A 21,093-nucleotide genomic window follows, 5' to 3' on the forward strand; every position below is an offset into this window, starting at 1 on the left:
CCTATACATAAAACATGGCATAAATTCAAAGGGTGATACCTGCAGTGAGCAAAATACCGCTTTTGAAAAGAGAAACTTTGTAGCAAAATCAGAAATGCGATGTCTCACAAATGACAGGATCAGAGCCTGAAGTACAGCTGTGCAAACTGCACAGCAAGCATTAGACAGAAATATAGTAAGAAGAAACTATCAGTGTGACAGGCCTCACTAGGAATATTTTTCCCCCGTGATGTAGTGAGGACATAACTGTAACATGCTTTGAAAGAGTACTTGATCAATCATTTCGATGTTCAACCTGCCAAATCAGATGCTTCTTAAGGTAACCGAGGACCTATACTAGAATGATATGCATACACCAAAGAATAACTTACAATGAAATGACAAAGTAGGTGAGCAGTACAGAAAAAAGAGAACAAAAAATGAAGAAGTAACAATCTCTTCTCTCTTGTGCACATCAGAGTGAGAGGCCATGGAAACCAACATAATGTAACTGCAAACTGAGCTCTCCCACTCAAATTCCAGAGGTGAAGGAAAATGTAGAAACTGACCTGAGCCTAGACAGAAAATTACACAAATCCTTAGGGAAATAAACCGAAGCTCAAGTATCAGCTCCAGGACTCTTAAAATATCAACATGAAATTCTTGCAGAGAAAACCAAACTAGTACTACTTCTGAACTGGAAGTTTACAACCTGCTGAGCCTGCCTCCTCAGCCCTGACACATATCCCATAGGCTTCCCTTAGCAGCTCCTCCTTCTTCTCTGTTTTCTTTGAGGCTATTACAAATACCTTTGGAAAGAGTTCTCTTCCAGGCCTCTTTCCTGTCCACCAAACAAATTTCATGTCCTATTTATCATCGAAATGTCTTAGAGAGAAAAAAGAATGATCATAAAGAAGCAGAAGTATAAAACCATGACTGATTAATTTGTCCCATCGCATGTTACTTAGAGAATTCCAGTTCTCCCCGCATCTTCCATCCACCTCAGAGCAGGGTTAAAAGACAAAGCCATATTGTTGTTTTAAAGAGAATTATTGCCATTTTATAGGAAAAATGTGAAATCTTCTCCAAATGACCTTTAAAATGAAAGCTTTACGATTAAAAAAAAAAACAACAAACTGTGATGGGTAATTGTGTGCTTCCTGAAACCACCTTTCCTAGAACTAAGGTCTATCATGGTTGGTTTTGCCCCAGACAATTCTCCTAACGCACAAGGAGGGTGGCGTTGTGTCTGGATGGTCCTCAGTACCTTCTACAGGAGTGTCCTCCAAAAGGTGATAGGACAGTGAAACTTGCTCATGTACAAAAGATGCCCAAAGAAGCACTGAAATTCTTTCAGTGAAGGAGGGTGAACCTTTTTTTGTTTATTCCTTCAACAGCCATCCTATTTTCAGCATTATTTTCCTTTATGAATTAGCATAAGCACTGGAGAGCAGCCCAGACAACGGAAGGAGTTGTTCAGGGCACCAAAGCAAACAGTCCTTCAAAATTCCCTTTGCAGAAACCAGGAACAGAGCGCTCTTTTGTTAAAACAAATCTCTCTTCTCTGTTTAGGAATAAGGAGTCTGGAAGGCTGGCTAGGATGCGCCCTTCACAATGACTCTTTACCACTATCTGTGAGATGAATAGCCAAAAATCCCCAATGCAACAGTGATGAATCGGCAGCATTAAAACAAACACCCACAGCAAGAGGCTCTAGATACCCACATGGTCCCTAATTGCCAACAGCTAATCTAAACCCATCTGCCATTTATTCCTCTGCTCTACCTGTGATTTTTTTCTCATTTACAAAGAAGTATTAACTGAGCAGGGAAAATTAACATTGCAAAGAATAAATTAAACATAATGATTTATAACAGCAAAGAAGCTGTTAAAGAAATATGCTGCACAAAATTGCTCCAGCTTATTGTGCTCCTGGGAGGAACATCTCTGACGTGCACAGCACGTGCTGCTGACCAGAAATACATGATAAACAAAAGAAAGACACATAAGCAGATTCCAATCTCAAGTTTCACCAGTTTAAATCCACACCTAACCAGTGGGATTGCACCACAGTCCAAGTGACTGAGCCCAAAGTTTAACTCTCAACATGGAAAAAATGGAGCCACATGATCTAACTTTTTAGATACCAACAACAAAAGTCATGACACCGAGCCCCTGCTTCCAGCTCTGCCACTGACTTATTGCACAACTTGCAAGAAACCACTCTGCTCCCCTCTGATGAAACTGCTTCATCTGTGGAGACACAGCTATTTTCTTCCCTGGAGATCAGCCTTCTGATCCAACTGTCGTGGTTTAGCAGCAGCTCAGCCCCACACAGTCGCTCGCTCACTCCCCCACCGGTAGATGGGGGAGAGAATCAGAAGGGTAACGCTCGTGGGTTGGGATAAGAACAGTTTAATAATGAAAATTAAAAGAAACAACAGTAGAAATGCAATGTAAAGGAGAACAACGAGAGGCGCAAAGCCCCGGGGGAGGGGGGAAGGGAGGAGAGAGGGGGAACGAACCGCCGGAACAAACCGCACGCGCCGCAGCCGCTCGCCGCCCGCCGACCCGACGCCGCGCCGCCTGCGCGCTGCCACTGCCCCCCCTCAATATACTGGTCATGGTGTCACATGGTATGGAATGAACCTGCCATTGGCCAGTCGGGGTCAGCCGCCCCCACCATGGCCCTGCCCCTCCCAGCCCCCCCTGCCACGCCACGCGGCAGAGCGCGGGAAGCTGGAAAGGTAGCTGACCCCCACAGTGAGGAGAATTAACCCCTTCTCAGCCAAAACCAGCACATTCTCCACCCCTTATTCCATACCACTTACACCATGCCCAGGTCCCATATGATGCAATACAACCGTACCAACCACCACCCCTCCCCTTCCCATCCTTTAACATAATACACAGACATCATTCCCTTAGTTCATGGATCTTCCCTGTAAAATGTCCATTAAAATGTCCATTGAGTTCACCCAGTCCATGACTCTGGGCTCCATCTGTTGTATCAGTCTTTCCGGGTGGGAGAGATGGTGTGTGGCGTTGGGTTGCTGCATACCGAGTCAGTCATCGTTCCATCACTGCTGCACGGCTTGTTTCATAGTTGATCTTCCATGGGTTGGGAGGCTCGTACTCTGATATCATTGATACAACACAGAGGTGACACACAATATTATATAGCAGTTCACATTGTGCCATTCAGTTCATTACTGTTTTCACCCAAAATCAAATCCCCTTGAGGCACACATCGGATTTCTCCATCCTCCCGCATCACCCACCAAGTGCACCCAGGTCCTCGAGCAAAAACAATCCCACGAATGGGTTTGCCTTTGCCAGAGGCAGGAAGAACCCAGACTGTTTTGCCCAGCATACTTTTTGTGTGCACTACAGGGACTCTATCCCCTTCCACAGTATGTAGGATTTCTGACTGGGCAGGGCCAGCTCGGTTGGCAGATCCCCTCGTGTTGACTAACCACGTGGCTTTTGCTAAATGTGTGTCCCAGTGCTTGAATGTCCCACCCCCCATTGCTCTCAGTGTGGTTTTTAACAGTCCATTGTACCTTTCAATTTTCCCAGAGGCTGGTGCGTGATAGGGGATGTGATACACCCACTCAATGCCGTGCTCTTTGGCCCAGGTGTCTATGAGGCTATTTCGGAAATGAGTCCCATTGTCTGACTCAATCCTCTCTGGGGTGCCATGTCGCCACAGGACTTGTTTCTCAAGACCCAGGATAGTGTTCCGGGCAGTGGCGTGGGGGACAGGATATGTTTCCAGCCAGCCAGTCGTTGTTTCTACCATTGTAAGCACATGGCGCTTGCCTTGGCGGGTCTGTGGGAGTGTGATATAGTCAATTTGCCAGGCCTCCCCATATTTATATTTCAGCCATCGTCCCCCATACCACAGAGGCTTTACCCGCTTCGCTTGCTTGATTGCAGCGCATGTGTCACATTCGTGGATAACCTGTGCAATAATATCCATGGTCAAGTCCACCCCTCGATCACGAGCCCACCTGTATGTTGCATCTCTCCCTTGATGGCCTGAAGTGTCATGGGCCCACCGAGCTAGAAATAGTTCACCCTTATGCTGCCAGTCCAGATCCACCTCAGCCACTTCAATCTTGGCAGCCCGATCTACCTGCTGGTTGTTTCGATGTTCTTCAGTGGCCCGACTCTTGGGGACGTGAGCATCCACATGACGTACCTTTACAACCAGTTTCTCTACCCGGGCAGCAATATCTTGCCACAATGTGGCAGCCCAGATGGGTTTGCCTCTGCGCTGCCAGTTGCTTTGCTTCCATTGCTGCAGCCAGCCCCACAAGGCATTTGCCACCATCCAGGAGTCAGTATAGAGATAGAGCACTGGCCACTTTTCCCGTTCAGCGATGTCTAAGGCCAGCTGGATGGCCTTTACCTCTGCAAACTGGCTCGATTCACCTTCTCCTTCAGCAGTTTCTGCTACTTGTCGTGTAGGACTCCATACAGCAGCCTTCCATCTCCGGTGCTTTCCCACAAGGCGACAGGACCCATCAGTGAACAGGGCATATTGCTTCTCATCTTCTGGCAGTTTGTTATACAGTGGGGCTTCTTCAGCACGTGTCACCTCCTCCTCTGGTGATAATCCAAAATCTTTGCCTTCTGGCCAGTCCATAATCACTTCCAAGATTCCTGGGCGACTGGGGTTTCCTACTCGAGCCCGCTGGGTGATCAGTGCAACCCATTTACTCCACGTAGCATCAGTTGCATGGTGTGTAGAGGGGATGTTTCCTTTGAACATCCAGCCCAGCACTGGCAGTCGGGGTGCCAGGAGCAACTGTGCTTCAGTACCAACCACTTCTGAAGCAGCTCGAACCCCTTCATATGCTGCCAATATCTCTTTTTCAGTTGGAGTATAGCGGGCTTCAGACCCTCTGTATCCCCGACTCCAAAACCCTAGGGGTCGACCCCGGGTCTCCCCAGGTGCTTTCTGCCAGAGACTCCAGGTAGGGCCATTCTCCCCGGCTGCAGTGTAGAGCACATTTTTTACATCTTGTCCTGCCCGGACTGGCCCAAGAGCTACTGCATGGACTATTTCTCGTTTAATCTGTTCAAAGGCTTGTCGTTGCTCAGGGCCCCATTTGAAATCATTCTTTTTCCGGGTCACTTGATAGAGAGGGCTCACGATCAGACTGTAATTTGGAATATGCATTCTCCAAAAACCCACAACGCCCAAGAAAGCTTGTGTTTCCTTTTTGCTAGTTGGTGGAGACATGGCTGCTATTTTGTTGATCACATCCATTGGAATCTGACGACGACCGTCTTGCCATTTAATTCCTAAGAACTGGATTTCTCGTGCAGGTCCCTTCACCTTACTTTGTTTTATGGCAAAACCAGCTTTCAGAAGGATTTGGACTATTTTCTCACCTTTCTCAAAAACTTCTTCTGCTGTGCTGCCCCACACAATGATGTCATCAATGTATTGAAGGTGTTCTGGAGCTTCTCCCTGTTCCAGTACAGTCTGAATCAGTCCATGGCAAATGGTAGGACTGTGTTTCCACCCCTGGGGCAGTCGATTCCAGGTGTACTGGACGCCCCTCCATGTGAAAGCAAACTGTGGCCTGCACTCTGCTGCCAGAGGGATTGAGAAGAATGCATTAGCAATATCAATTGTGGCATACCACTTGGCCGCCTTTGACTCCAGTTCGTATTGAAGTTCTAGCATGTCTGGCACAGCAGCACTCAACGGTGGAGTGACTTCATTCAGGCCACGATAGTCTACTGTTAGTCTCCACTCTCCATTAGACTTCCGGACTGGCCATATGGGACTGTTAAAGGGTGAGTGGGTCTTACTGATGACTCCTTGGCTCCTCAGTTGGTGAATGAGTTTATGGATGGGGATCAGAGAGTCTCTGTTGGTGCGATATTGCCGCCGGTGCACTGTTGTGGTGGCGATTGGCACCTGTTGTTCTTTGACCTTCAGCAACCCCACCACAGAAGGGTCCTTTGAGAGACCGGGCAAGGTAGACAGCTGTTCAGTTTCCTCCGTCTCCAAGGCAGCTACACCAAAAGCCCACTTGTAACCTTTTGGGTCCTTGAAATACCCTCTCCTGAGGTAGTCTATACCAAGGATGCACGGAGCCTCTGGGCCAGTCACAATGGGGTGCTTCTGCCACTCATTGCCAGTTAGGCTCACTTCGGCCTCCAATACAGTTAGCTCTTGGGATCCCCCTGTCACTCCAGCAATGCTGATGGGTTCTGCCCCTATATAGTTTGATGGCATTAAGGTGCACTGTGCGCCGGTGTCCACTAAAGCTTTATACTCCTGTGGGTCGGACGTGCCAGGCCATCGGATCCACACAGTCCAGTAAGCCCGGTTATCCCTTTCCTCCACCCGGCTGGAGGCAGGGCCCCTCTAGTCCTGATCATGGCAGTCACAACTCACTTCCTGTAAATGTGAACCAGGAGTCCCTCTATTACACTTAGAAATAAAATCTGCGCTTCTACTCCTCTGTCTGGGGACTTGCTCGCTGGAAACTGGAGCAGCAGCTTTCCTGGAAGAACCTCCCTGAGTGACTGTTCTTCCTTGCAGTTCATGTACTCGTGCCTGTAGGGTCGAAGTAGGCTTGCCATCCCACCTCATCATGTCCTCTCCGTGGTCACGCAGGTAGAACCATAGGGTGGCCCGTGGTGTGTATCCCCTTCTTTGAGCCAAAGGACGCTTATTCCTAACAGCTGAGACACTGCTCTGTCGAGGTGGGGAGTAGGACAGATCTTCTTTGAGTTGCTGGACCTCTTGGGATAGTTTCTCCACAGCAGAGACAAGCGAGGAAGAGATATTTGTGTCATAATCCCGGAGTCTATCTATCACCTCTGCCACCGTTGGTGTCTCGTCATCTTTCCAGGACATCACTGCCAATGAGTTTGCATGCGAAGATGGTGCGCTCCGTACAAACTTCCGCCACATGGGTCGTGTGCACTCGGCTTCATCTGGATCTTTGGATGACCGTTGATCATCCAGGTCACCATAAATCACCTCAAACACAGCTAATTCCCTGAGATACTGGATGCCTTTCTCCATAGTTGTCCATTTTCCTGGGCGATATGTAACATCTTCTTTAAAGGGATACCTTTCCTTCACTCCAGACAGGAGTCGCCTCCAGAGGCTGAGGGCTTGTGGTTTTTTTCCAATTGCTTTGTCAACGCCCCCTTCCCCAGAAAGGGATCCCAATTGTTTGGCTTCTTTTCCCTCTAGTTCCAGGCTACTGGCCCCATTATCCCAGCATCGGAGCAGCCAGGTGGCAATGTGCTCACCTGAACGACGGCTATAATCTTTTCGCATATCTCGCAACTCGCTTAAGGACAGGGATCGGGTGGTCTCTATTTCATTTATTACTTCTCCCTCCTCTCCCCGCGATGGCCCTGGTTCTTCATCATCCCGTTCTAAACGAGTTGATGTCCGCTTCCAATATTTCGTCTTATGTATGGGGGCAACTGATACTGGTACGGGTTTATTTTCTGAGCTAGCTCCGGTACTTGTTGTGGGGGTTTGAGTGGCTGCAGTGCCTGTTGTCAGGGCTGGATTGTCTACAGTGCCAGTCACTTTGCATTTCAATCCAGAGACATTCTCTTCCCCCTGGGGGCACTGAATACTGTTGAGCAGGGCTCGGTATGCATGGGCCAGACCCCAGCACGTTGCAGTTATCTGTGTCTCTCTGGAGTTCCCAGCGTAACAACATACTTTCTCCAAATATTCTACTAGTTTTTTAGGATTCTGCACTTGCTCGGGGGTGAAACTCCAAAACACTGGGGGTGCCCACTGCCCTAGGTATTTGCCCATGCTATCCCACATGCCCTGCCACTCGTAACTATCAAGCCTCGGGGCAGATTTCTGGGTGATATTCTTAAGTTGCTTAGTCAAAACCAAAACAACATGCCCAAAAACTAACAATGACTGCACCTTAACCACCCAAGGATGTTCAAGATACATAAAGGTTGTTGTAACAAAGGCACAGACATCATAGAACAAAGTTGCAAAGGTACAATTCTGTATTTCCTCCATGTAAAATCTCTCAGAGGAGGAGGTATAATTGCTAATTGCCTCAACAAGGTGGTATCCGAAGTACAGTAACGGTTTCAGCAAAAACCCCAAATACCAGATAAAGCTGAAAACGAGTGTTTGTATAACAAATCTCGTAGGCAAAACATTACTAATCACAGCAGAACACAGCAGACTCAAACAACCAACACCGATTTTTAACACCCACTGCAAAAAGGACAACATGGTGCTGTGACCAGCAGCTGTTGTTATCTCCAACCCTCGAGCCCCACGTTGGGCGCCAAAAAGACTGTCGTGGTTTAGCAGCAGCTCAGCCCCACACAGTCGCTCGCTCACTCCCCCACCGGTAGATGGGGGAGAGAATCAGAAGGGTAACGCTCGTGGGTTGGGATAAGAACAGTTTAATAATGAAAATTAAAAGAAACAACAGTAGAAATGCAATGTAAAGGAGAACAACGAGAGGCGCAAAGCCCCGGGGGAGGGGGGAAGGGAGGAGAGAGGGGGAACGAACCGCCGGAACAAACCGCACGCGCCGCAGCCGCTCGCCGCCCGCCGACCCGACGCCGCGCCGCCTGCGCGCTGCCACTGCCCCCCCTCAATATACTGGTCATGGTGTCACATGGTATGGAATGAACCTGCCATTGGCCAGTCGGGGTCAGCCGCCCCCACCATGGCCCTGCCCCTCCCAGCCCCCCCTGCCACGCCACGCGGCAGAGCGCGGGAAGCTGGAAAGGTAGCTGACCCCCACAGTGAGGAGAATTAACCCCTTCTCAGCCAAAACCAGCACACCAACTAACCACATGAGCACTGATAAGAGCCCAAAGGAGGGAATGAGATCCTTCCTTCTGCTCAGGTCAGGGAAATTGTGAAACTGCACCCCAAGGGTTTGGGGAGGAGACTAGATACTTTTTATTACATCAACTTCTGACCTACTGGGAGTGTACACAAGCAGGACATTCCTCTTTTCCCAACCTAAAAGTATGCTTAGACTAAGAGTAACCTGCTACTCCCTAGCCTTGAAAATCATAAAAGCTAAATTTAGAGAATGTAATGGTAAAACAAGTGTCATCCCTCAACATTAGGTCTGTCTTCTACACACAACCATTCCCTTTTGGACAGAGGGTCAGCAAGGTTCAAAGTCTCAAACTTCAGATCTGTATTACAGCCTGTAACACTGGCTGGATGGGCAAAAGCCTGAAATTTTCCCATGCGGAGCAGCTGTATTGACAAGGTCCACTGGCAATGTCTGCATTACAATACAAAGCTTTTGAATGACAGCAACAAAAAAGTATATTTCAGGACGCTTGTGAGAATGAATCTGGTCTTTCTGGATATCAAGTAGTCCAGTGTTTGAACTAGAGAACTAGATTGACACTGGCTCTTTTGACATGGTCTCGGACAGCATTATCATTTAGAAATCAAGTTAGTACAAGACAGACAAGCAGCCTGTAAGTGGGCTGAAAATAAGTGGGCTCAACCTCTCTCTCCTGGGAGCTTTTCAAGACTTGGCTAGAAAAAGACATCATTACATCATTGGTCTGATCTAGTGTCAGCATCTTCCCACTCTAAGCGAGATGTTTGACTTCATGACCTGCAGAGGTCCCTTTCTGCCAACATTTCCACCATTCTGTGGTTTCTCAGTACAGAGGCGGCAGCAGCATCAGAAGTCTCTCCATACCGCCCAGTTGACTAAGACACAACAGAGAAATAGAGGTCTTTGGCAGGGTTACAAGAGCACCTCTCTTTTCATTGCCCAATTCCAATATAGTTATCCTGGATTTTAAATATAACCTAAAATACACAAAATCTGTTATGGCCTGCAAAATTAGCAGTGAAATTACTCCTGAGGACAAAACAACTCGAGTTGTTATGTGCACAAATGTCAGCAGCAGTTTGTGAGGGGCTTGAAACTAGAACCCCAGGCTTCAGGAGTTAGGAGTTAGCAAGATTTCTGCAGCAGAAGGAAGGACTCTCATATCCCCCTTCAGATATGTGAAGCTGGAATTATTAAATGACATGAATACAGACTGACCGTAATGGTTACAACATAGAAAATCTTGTTACTGTCTGTTTTCTCAAGACCTCAGAAGCATATTGATTTGTAAAAGCACATTGGTTTAACTATAAAGTGAGGACAGTTCCACTATGTTCTCAGGCCTGTGCCTTGAGCCTCCCTTCACGCTCTGTTAAAGGCTTAAGATTTTAATTAAAAGGTGTCTTTCAGGCTTCACAGATTATCTGGGAAAACACATTCTTAAGATACAGTCAGACCATTACTGTAATATTTATTAAACACAATTTCACAAGATCAGCAGAGGAAATAGAAATGCAGAGAAGCTTTCACTAATGGAATTCTGCTACATAAAAGAAAAAGGCAAAGTAACATGCAAAATACCATTCATAAAAATGATAGCTTGATTTACCAGATCCTCACTAAATGGATCTGTAGCCCCTTTGATCAGCCACTTCAAGTGCTTCTTTATAAAGGAACAAAAGAAGGGTTGTGTCTATTTGTATTGTTGACTTTATGCATTTTAAATAAAAAAGCCCAATTTAGTTCAATCAAATGAAGGCAAACAGCTGTAAAAGAACTTTAGCACATTACAATCAGGAGGCAGACTATATGCCAGTAAACCCTAGAATCTATTCCTAGAAATGAATTCATTATTTTCTTCCCCCTCCCCATTCTGAGAGCAAGCTTTCACAATGAGCTCCTGGATTTTAAAAAATCAAAATCTCTTACTTGACTTCCAAGTGATTGATGTGCTACTAAACCTCTCAACAACTTGTTGCGGTGTTTAGCTACCTTCACCCTCTCATCTCCAGGATCAAGGCAACTACAATGAATTATATCATGTTACAAGACTGTGTTTCAAGATATTTTGATCCATAATCCTTACCCCAAAGGCAAAAAAAAAAGCATAATGAAATTAATCCAGTTCCTTCTATGAGCTTTACTCATGTCCAGGGATTAACTGCAAATATGTGGATGCTTGAAATCCTCTATTCTATTACTATCATATAATTTTCAGTTTGAAAACATTTAGAGGCATAAAACTAAAGGGTCTACTTATTTTGACCTAACTGACCTGTGTTACAGCAGTGCATGGCCTGAAGCTATCAGAGCCAACAGTGCACAACCTGACAGTAAAATCAATAATGATAATTACAGAGCCCAGTTGCCAGTACAGATGTATTTTTAATACTGTCTGAAATACAACAATTGAAGGGTGGTTAATATTAGGTCATGAAATTAAATGTCTCTTGATAAAAATTTAACATAGCAATGAGTATTATTTGGATTCAGAGAACATCTGTTTTGATACTACTAATGTGCTAATATTTAACAAAAAAATCAGTGCAGAGCAGAACATGAAAACAATATCCACAGGCCCCATTCTGCTGCTCCTCACTTTATCTAAACTCTCCTGCATGGTGAATGGTTGCTAATTGCCAAAGGAGGCAAAAGATAGTGTATTAATGCACATTTTGTAAGCATTATCTATTATCTATTTCCCTTCTTTTAAACCATTACCTATGGTCTTTGGTTCATCCACTCTCCAAATTTCTTCCCAGTGTTATGCTAGGTTCCAGTATCACCACTCAGAATACGCCACCTTCTTGTAGCATTCCTCCCATAGTAAACATTTTATAGGCTAGTAACAAAACCAAAATATTTGCCAGAGTTCCTGATACTGCTATAAATATGTTTCGCCCTGCATTATCTAAATGGCATCATCCTTTAATAAAAGGAACTATATTGAAGATCATTTATATACTGCTCTGTCTAGAACGGTTCTTTATATACTTCTCATGGCAAATGAATTATGTTCAAGCTATGTTTTAAAACTGTTCCCATTTCATTGTATATGAGCTCTTGATCCCTAACACTGTGAAGATTCAAGTACAAGCTGATCTAGAAATACACAGAAACATGTAAGAATAGGGTGTTGGAAAGGACAAGCTTGAGAACCCTGCAATCACAAGAAATACTGTCAGGTGATCTTTGGAACATGATCAGCTTAATAAAGACTAAAACTTAACGTTAGAGAGCTGGCGGAGGAGGTGGTGGCGGTGGTGTTGGGGCTTTTATTTTGTCTCTTCTTATCCCAGTGTTCCACATTTGTGATTAGACTGGACAGACTTCTGGGCAAGATCTCACCAAGACTTTGTATGAAAAAAACTTCTCTGTCTCTCTCTTGCAAACATCTACACGCACTATTTCATCTTAGGATATCTACTTTTCTTAAGGGGCATTGCATATGTCTTCATCTGGTCAGCTAGTATCCCCATGCCCACCTCCATTATTCTACAGTAATTCTAGTGCTGAAATTCTTGTTACTAGACCTTGAGTCCAAGTACAAAAACCTACAGGGTCATTTTTATTCACTTTAGATCATGAGAGGGATGGTATGTTGCTCTTAAGAGATGCATCCCACAACATGCAGCTGAAGAAAAAAGTAGACAAGATGCCTTTAAGACATTGTATTTTCTCTTTCCCTTATCATGGGCTGCCCCCAGAGAGGAAAGTGTCGTAGATGTAGTAGCTCATCACAAAATGGCATAAACCATAAAACTGTTCCCAGTGGAACTCAAACCGCTCTGAAATGTTGCCCACGTTACAAGAGAAGTGTGCTTTGCACTTCAATTAAGTCCTGCAAGGGGCTCCGGTCTTCACGAGGCTGCAGCTCTTTTCCCAGATGTGATACAGCCAGACTGGGGATAAGAATCTCACCCAGCAATTTGCCACCACAGGATTATGCTTCCAACTATAATGAGATGTGAACCACAGAGTGTGGCAGTATCAATTAGCAGAGTACGTCATCTAAGTGAGGCAGGCTGCTCCTGCTCTAGCCGAGAAGCAGCAGCGAGACATGCACAAAACTACACTACTCATTAAAAAAATCACTTTTCTTCCTCATAGCTCATCCTGGAAAGCAGAACTATCATGACACGATGGCCAGTGAGATTGAGAAGGGGGCAGAGGATACATAGATATGGTTAGAAAGCACATGCACTACTGACAGAAATTAAAGACTATTGAAAGCTGCATTTTTCTCAACATTATGAGCAACCTACATTATATCGGTAATTTCTCTGTGCTTTCCATGTGAGAATTTGGAAACTGTAACCCGGACAACTTAGGCAGTGTTTTATTGTCAGGGCTGGTCAACATTTGAAATTCCAATTCCATGGAAAAAAATCTGAAGTTTTACATTTGCTTTTTGCGTTTGGTTCCAAATTAGAACTTCTAAAATACACCCCAGAGCAAAAAGGTACTAGTGGGAAGGACCAGCGCAAAGGAAGGGGAACAGACTGAAGCTGTTTCAACCTTAAACTCAACATTTTGATCAAATTACATTTCATTTTGATAATAAGTTGGATTTTTTTGGCATTATTGTAATATGACATGATCTAATAAAAGTTCAAACATGTGGACTGTAACTGCATCATTTTAGGAAAAAAGTTAAGTATTTTTAATAATAAAAGGAAATACAGTGTTTGATGTTTTAAGTAGATATAAGTAGTCAAAGACAAAGGCAATACTCCCCTGTAACTTAAACACACTGCTGGAAACAGCTACAGCGCTGTTGCGGATATGGGAGGGATGGAAGAGAGGTTGCTTTTCCCTTCACAACACATGGCAGATACAATGCATTAACAGTGCTATAAGAAGAGGCTATAGTTCCCTCTGTTCTTCCATCTATAAAAGCTACCCCACTGTACTGTAAAAAAAAAAAAAAAATCAGACTGTAAAAATCAAATTAAAAGGCCGTGTCATGTCAGAAGGCTGGACACCAGGGGCATCCTTTGGAAAGGCTTTTCACAAATGAGTGGGAAAGCCAATGTTAGCTAGTCTGCTCTATCACTTTACTTCATTAAAATCCCATTATCCACCACAGGACATGTGTATGGAGGACATCCCATTCCCTGGTGGAGAACTGAGAGGGAGATTTTGGAAACAAGGCAAAAGAGAAAGATTTTTTTAAAAAATGAGAGGATACGAAGGAGAACTACAGAATACTCAAAAACTTAAGGGACAATGTGGCCTTGCAAATCAATAGCTTAGAAGTTCATGGCAATTGCTGATGGAAATTCTAAATAAAAGCAAAATGTTTTTGTGTGTGCGTGGTTTGTTTAATCCCCATTCGTTTGCTTCTCTCAGTTTTGAAACCTTAGGTATGACAGGATCAGAGTTAATGGAATAAGTAATAAAGTGTTGCTATTCTTGACCGAAACAAGAATTATTGTCCTTGCTACAGAAGCAAACAGTCCAAAGAACCGAAAGTCACGAGGGCTTCTTTTCTTAAACCACAGTTTTCCCAGACAACCCTGTATGTGATACATAAACAAGCGTTTGGATTTTAAGTGCACACAACTACAGTGTAGTAAGCCCTGTTAATTCCTTGGAAAAATTTGCATAAGGAATATAAAACAATTATCTTTAACACAAATTTATTTTGGTATTTCATTGCTGTTACCGAAACAGAGAAGTAGAAGAATGGCAATTTTATTTATCTGGCTAATTTCCTAGTTTATCCCATAAAAGGAAAAAAAAAAGGAAAAAAAGGAAAAGAAAGGAAGAATAAATACAGAAATATGGTTCTTACCCTGAAGAGCGGCAGTCTGGTTTATTTCTTTCAGAGCGATCTGTGAGAAAGGAGGCATAATATCAGCACAAAAGTTGGATGTTCTTAGTACAGATACTAGTACAGAAGTCTTCAAAGAACTGTGACACTGTATGACTAGCAAAACCAAAAGCTGATTCTTGTTACAAAACTTTTCCTGCACTGGACCACTTTGCCTAAGACCAAGTAAACTTACTGCAAGTTTAATGTTCGTTAAAATTCCTCTACTTAAAACAGTGTATTTAATGTTTTGTATTAATGCTTTGGAAGCTTCCCCTCCCTTCAGCTGAAATGAATAGGACTTTAGTTTAGGATGAAAATAAGGGAGAGGAAAGAGGAAAAAAGCAAAACCACAGATTACTCAGCGCAAAAAAATCATTCCATGAATCACAGCTGGCAGAGTTCCCTGACAGGATGGGACAAAAATCAGCAGTTGGTTGCAGCAACATCTGCAAATACACTGAATCCAGTGCAGCCCCATCATTAACTCTTCGACTTCTGGGAATCTTTCTGTGTTTTCAGAAAGGGTTTTGTTTATCCTGCAAGTATTTCAGGTTGCTTATTTGCACTAATGAGATTGACCTGCAAACAAAAACCTACGCTGTACAATCATATCAACTCAGATAAATTTCTTTTTGCTGAACAATTTATCAGTTGCTAGATACATTTCTAAGAGTTTTTTTTCTTTTTAAAAGCTCCGATATACAAAGTATAAAATACTCCTCCTAAGAGTTAAGATTATCATAATCATTACAAAATAACTGCTGTGTTGTTACTAGAATTCATATTACCAGTTATATTTTAAGTCCAGAATATCTCTTACTGTGTGACTTTTGAACTACCTGAAAGAAGCAGTTGAGATTTGTGTCCTCATAAAATACATATAGTATAAAATTAGAGGGGGTTTTAAAAATTTGTTACAGAAAGATTCACTATGCAATTAGAAGGCTATTCTTAAAGCTATATATAATCTCTACTGACCACAGTAATTTTGCTTCTGATTCCATCTGTGTCTATTTTAATCAGAAAGCTATTTTTCCTGTGTTAATAAACACTTTACTGAAAATTTCATCTGTACTGAAGAATAAGAGTCTTCCTGAAAAAATTTTCGTACTCACAGACTGCATTTTTAACTTTAAAGCTCTACATTGGAAATCAAATTTGTTCTCTTAATAGCACACATTTGTTTATGTAGTTTTATTTCATGTATATAAGTATTTTCCTCCCAAAGTTTTATGTGCTCATTTGATTATGTTTTCACTGAAGAGGTAAAAAATTATTGCATGTCAACAGCGCTCAAAGTATCTAATGCTTTTTCCATACAGAGGTGCTCCTATTGAGCTGTCATAGCCACACAGCGTATGATTTATTGCGTTTCTGACTCAAAGCCATCTCCATTTCATCACACCGTGTGCTAATCTGTTAGCTAGAAACAACATGGTATAGCTCAGAGCAGAGTTGCAGCAACAGTTGTTCAAACACACAGAGAAAGGCTCCTTCCATCCTTATAATTTGTTCATGTAATCTCCTTACCTATGAGTACTGAAAAAAAATAAGGCAGGACTTCCTCCTGAAATCTGCTTGCCATCTGTTGCTTGCTATCAGTGTTCCCTTTTATGTACGCAGCCACAATCTAACAGCATTCAGACAAAACCTTCCCGCTTCTAAAATAGATCATGTGAATAAACCAGTGAGAAGGGGAAAAAAAACTCAGAGCGCATGTAAACACAGTGAGTACCTGGGCGCTCTCCCCCAGCCCACGTCCAGCCGGCAGATCCACCACAGCCCGACCACACAGCTGCAACCTGTTCATTCAGGAAATGAATGCAATTCCCTTTTCCCTTTTGTTTTATCGAAATGTTGAAACAGGAAATACTACCTTTGTTTTTACACATTTTATTTACTGATAAACTTAGTGAAAGCACATGATCCACATGTACACTGGTCTTACTAAAAAGAACAAAGGGGAATGTAATGCTACAAGCACACAGTTAGTGCTTTAAAGTAGAAATAAAACCTGCACCTGTTTAAGGTTATTGTGAACTTAAACTTCCAAATTTAATTTAGTATCATATGTAACAAGAGGCTCAAAGAGTTGAATCTTTCGATTCAGTGCTTAAATTTTGCAATTCTAGATGCTGTTTTGGCATTACGTACAAGCACCAATTCAAGTAACGTCACACACCTCTAGAATATGAAAGCCTAGAAGAGACAGGGAAATTTTTTTTTTTTGTACTACACACACACATACACACACATATATATATATGTTACATTTAAACACACACACGTGCAGATCCCATTCCTCCATTCTGCAGGCAAATCCTTGGCTTGCAAAAGCTGGGTCACAAAAGCGCATGCCCACAGCTGATTCTCTTTTACTCTATACATGTGACCTCAACAACTGTAACCTCTTCTAACAGAAATAATCAAGAAGGCTGTATAGATGCAAAGGTCTGAAAATCAAACCCTGCACTACAGATTTTCCTCTATATCAGAAGACACAAATTGCTATAAAAAATTACGGGACATGATGTCTTTCTAGCACAATACTGTATATCCATCAATTCTAAACTCTGGAAGCCAGAATTGCCTATCAGATTAGATCAAACATTGATTGTTTCCTGGGCTAGCATGCACAATGAACAAACAAGGCAGTCCGCACTCCAGCATAGGAAATTTACAGAAAAAACAAAAAAAATCCACTTCCAGTGACAGATACTACCTTCCAGACACAAGCTTGATGAGACACCAGTACTACTCCCCCTACCCTTGCATTGCTAAAGAAATACAGTTCCTTACTGTGTATGTATCTGTAGTCGAATAGGCTAGGAATTCCTAAGCGGCTAGTACTCACAAGCTAGAGAACTGGATTGTTTGATTCTAAGTTTATTTTGGTTAATGAACTGTTCTTGAAAATCAGCATCATCTCCCTAACCTGATAGAGGAGAACAGTGTGTAGTTCAGGCTTTGTGCTAGCACAGCAGATCTGTAGATCTGTTCTCGATCCACTGACAACTATCCTAGAGGTGGCGCGGTGCTATTATCTCTCTAATTTTACTACTGCAGATTTTGCCAGCTAGTTCAGCTAGCTCAGACAGCACAGACATATGCCACAGAGGTTGTTCTTCCACAGACAGAAAAAAGTTCTTTCTGCCTATCCTCCAATCCACAATTTACATAGCCAGAGACTTCTAGTCTCTCCATCTGTAAGAACTGACCAGCCTCCAGCCTCCTGCAGTCTAGAAGTGGAGAAAATCTCTTCAAGTCACACCAGCACGTACTCTTTACAAAACCTTTGCTGCCCTTATACAAATACGGCCAGTGTGGGAGAAATATATTATCCTTGTTCAGCAACAGGATACAGTGCAAGAAGTCAAGGAGCTGCCAGGTGGAGCAGATGAAGTGGAAGAAGGCAGAGACTCCTGGCTGAGCTTGGGAAGACTGGCACCAAGTTTTAAGTACTGCAGAAGAATCAAGGAAAACATCAGGACACAAAGGTCCACTATTCATACCACAACTGTCTGGCAAATCCAGTGTTTATTTAGAAAATTGTGCTGTGTATATTTCATCAGTAGCATGGACATGTTATGCTTTTTTTTCAGCATTCAAAGACTGAGCAGCATACAGAAATGCTATGTTCCAGTTGCTTTTAGAAAGGGTCAGGCTTCTTTAACTGGTGATTCTCTTGCTCTTCAAGCATGGGAAAATTATCTTCTTTGATTGTTTGTTTTTAATATGGTAGAACAGTTTTTCTTCTCAAGCAAAATGTAAACATAACCATCAGGAGAAAAATAGCTGACTCAACATTATTTCAGTTTCTCCACAAACTCAGAATAGCTCAAGTTTTTGCCAAAAAGACCACCAAAGCAGAAAACAATAGCTTTTAAGGCACACACTCTTGTCTCTGGAAGACAAGCAAAGAAAAGGAAAAAGGCAACTCACATCAAACAGAACCACTGTTTTTCTCTGTTTATTTTGCAAGCTTCTTCAAAGTATCTTGTTGCTAAGAGTGACTTCAACTGAAAAGCATGCTCTCACTAGAAAAAAAACTTAAGTATAAACATGAAATGCTGTTGAAAACCAAGTGGAAAGTTAACACACATTCTGGCCCTTCAAAACTGCAAAGCTACTGGGAACTCCAGTGCAATTACCCCCGAGGTAGGTAACTTCCTACTCTTAACCCCATCCCACAGCTTCATCTCTTTTAAAAGCTGAATTGGCTGAAGGGAGCAAAGAGGGACACAGAGCATTTCCATTTCCAGGAAATAACTGTATTCTTCATCTTAATTATGAGTCTTGAACTGAGCAGCCACCACAGTGGGCAGGACATCATAACACTCACCAGTAAGACACGTAGGTAGAGCAACCAGCTGCCTCCATCTCTGTTGTTTTTAGCCCCTGATGGCTCAGCAGTGGTTTCATAATGAATAGTAGCATGAGATCCTTATAACATTATTTCTGTAACAATGGAAAACCTCTAGATAAACGAAGCTATGGGAACAGTGGCCTCTTAAGCAGTGCGGCCAACACCAAAACACAAAATACACAAAGAAGTTGTATTCTCAGAACAGGTGGTTGTTGAAAGTGGCTATACAACTTGCCCTAATCTGAATGCATTCATCCCCAACAATCATACTTTTGTAAGCTTCCAGGCCTTAACAAACCTAGATGCTAAGATCGATGCAGCAACAAGGCATCACGCAGAAATGCGATGGCTCCTACCATTATTTTAGTGACATGTATCTTGACTATTAGACAGTTGATCAGCTAAAAGTTGCAACAGCCGTTAGCCAAGTGCATTAGCTTAAGAGCCCCAGATTTCTATTTCAAATTGCCGATGTAGATGGGGCCCTCACTCAAACTAAAACTGCACATTTTCTGAGAAAAAGAGCTGCATTTTTTGCAGGATTTTCAATGCTAGTTGCTTTATTTGCACTGAGATAAGCAGTACCTGCCACTGATATTGCAATCTTTTTGCCTTCCATTCTGTTAAGGCACACTGGCTCACAGTGACTCTTCCTTCTTTTTAGCACTTCTCTCAGGTACAGAGAACACAAATAAATTCCACTGTATAGAACCTACTATAAATTTCACACAATTTTATTAGAAACTGCTCTACAACAAAACCCATAAAACTGAACATTTATTTATGTATTTATCATAACAGCAGAGTCCCTTATCAGTTGTTTAAAAGGCAGAAGTCTCAAGGAGAGATTAATGAGAGGCCTGGAAGAAACTTTTTCCATTTAGTTTATGTATAGCTTTCCCTTTACTCCAAAAGGCCACAAAACCAGGACACAAACAAAGTTTATAATTGTAAAGGCAGACAGTTTTTATACTTGTTTTACATTCTACAGGATGCTGCTGAATTCCAGAACAGTACATTGCAGGGGAAAAAAAAACCTTATAACCCCCCCAAATGAAATGACACTAGTCTGCCAGTTTTAATACTAAACAGTAACCGAGTCTTGTAAGCACAAAGCACTCCTGCGGTTGTTTTATACTTGGCATAATGTATTTTTCCCTACCCTTACGCATGACTGATACAAGGCTGAGGGGGGACCCCAACACATACCCAAGAACACACTGAACCTCTGTGGTTGAGTATTTAACCTTGAAACCTACTGACCACCTTAAAGCTTCTAATTATCCAAAGATCATATTCTTTACCTTGCTAAAGAGATTAACAATAGTCACCTTTAAAGCCTTTTGTGCACTTGCACAACATATAAGTGAAAAAAGAATTTACTGGACAACAGAGGCCACATTTGCCAGTGCTACATTTGGTGCTGATTTGGTTTTGTGACTCTGAATTTCCACCCCCTCACTCTTGCTCCTACGTTACTCCTCCATTGCAACAGCAAAAGCGCGCATGCATCAGTGTGAACACATGCACCAGCATAAGAGTAAGGCTGATGCCAAAACAAGAGAGAAAGGAATCAGGCTGTGCCAGCTCTCACTGCTTCTCAGAAAGTCCATGTTATAAGAACCTAGACTAAACTCAGCACCAGGAACCAGTCTTGCTCTCAGGCCACGCATGATAAACAAAGTATATAAGCAATCAAATATACACAGCATATGCATATGTTACCACACTTGTACCTTCTACTCTGCTTGTTTAAGAAGGAAATTTATGACACAGTTGTTTATAAAGCTCTTTTCTCAAGAAAACAGCAACTCCAGAAAGCACAAATCACCACATCTTCATTCAAGACATACCAGCTGATCAGTGCAACGTAATTCTTAGATTATGTACTTCAGGTTCAAGCAGATATAGGTATCCACACACCGCCAGAATCACAGTGGGAGCTACTCAAGACAAGCCCTACTACTACATGTTTTTATATACTTGCATGAAGAATATACCAATTGACTCAACTTTTTGACAGACAATAGATTTATAACCACAAAATACCTTCTTCTCTAGGCATTTCAGAAGTGTTAAAT

The 21,093-nt window shown here is 42.8% G+C and overlaps 1 protein-coding gene across 5 annotated transcripts in view; it reads right to left on the reverse strand.

Moving 5' to 3' along the window:
- SH3D19 (SH3 domain containing 19) overlaps positions 1–21,093 on the reverse strand; it is a 91,844-nt gene that overhangs the window by 57,839 nt on the left and 12,912 nt on the right. For 3 of the 5 annotated variants that reach the window (XM_075090922.1, XM_075090923.1, XM_075090921.1), the window contains exon 2: positions 14,626–14,665. In XM_075090922.1, coding sequence (XP_074947023.1) covers positions 14,626–14,665 — 40 coding nt within the window. Of the gene's footprint in view, positions 1–14,625; positions 14,666–14,839; positions 14,906–21,093 lie in introns of those variants that run through there. The other 2 variants (XM_075090924.1, XM_075090926.1) reach the window with 2 other exon arrangements.

The sequence above is a fragment of the Phalacrocorax aristotelis genome, chromosome 4 (genome assembly GCF_949628215.1).
Source record: "Phalacrocorax aristotelis chromosome 4, bGulAri2.1, whole genome shotgun sequence".
NCBI classification, from domain to species: domain Eukaryota; kingdom Metazoa; phylum Chordata; class Aves; order Suliformes; family Phalacrocoracidae; genus Phalacrocorax; species Phalacrocorax aristotelis.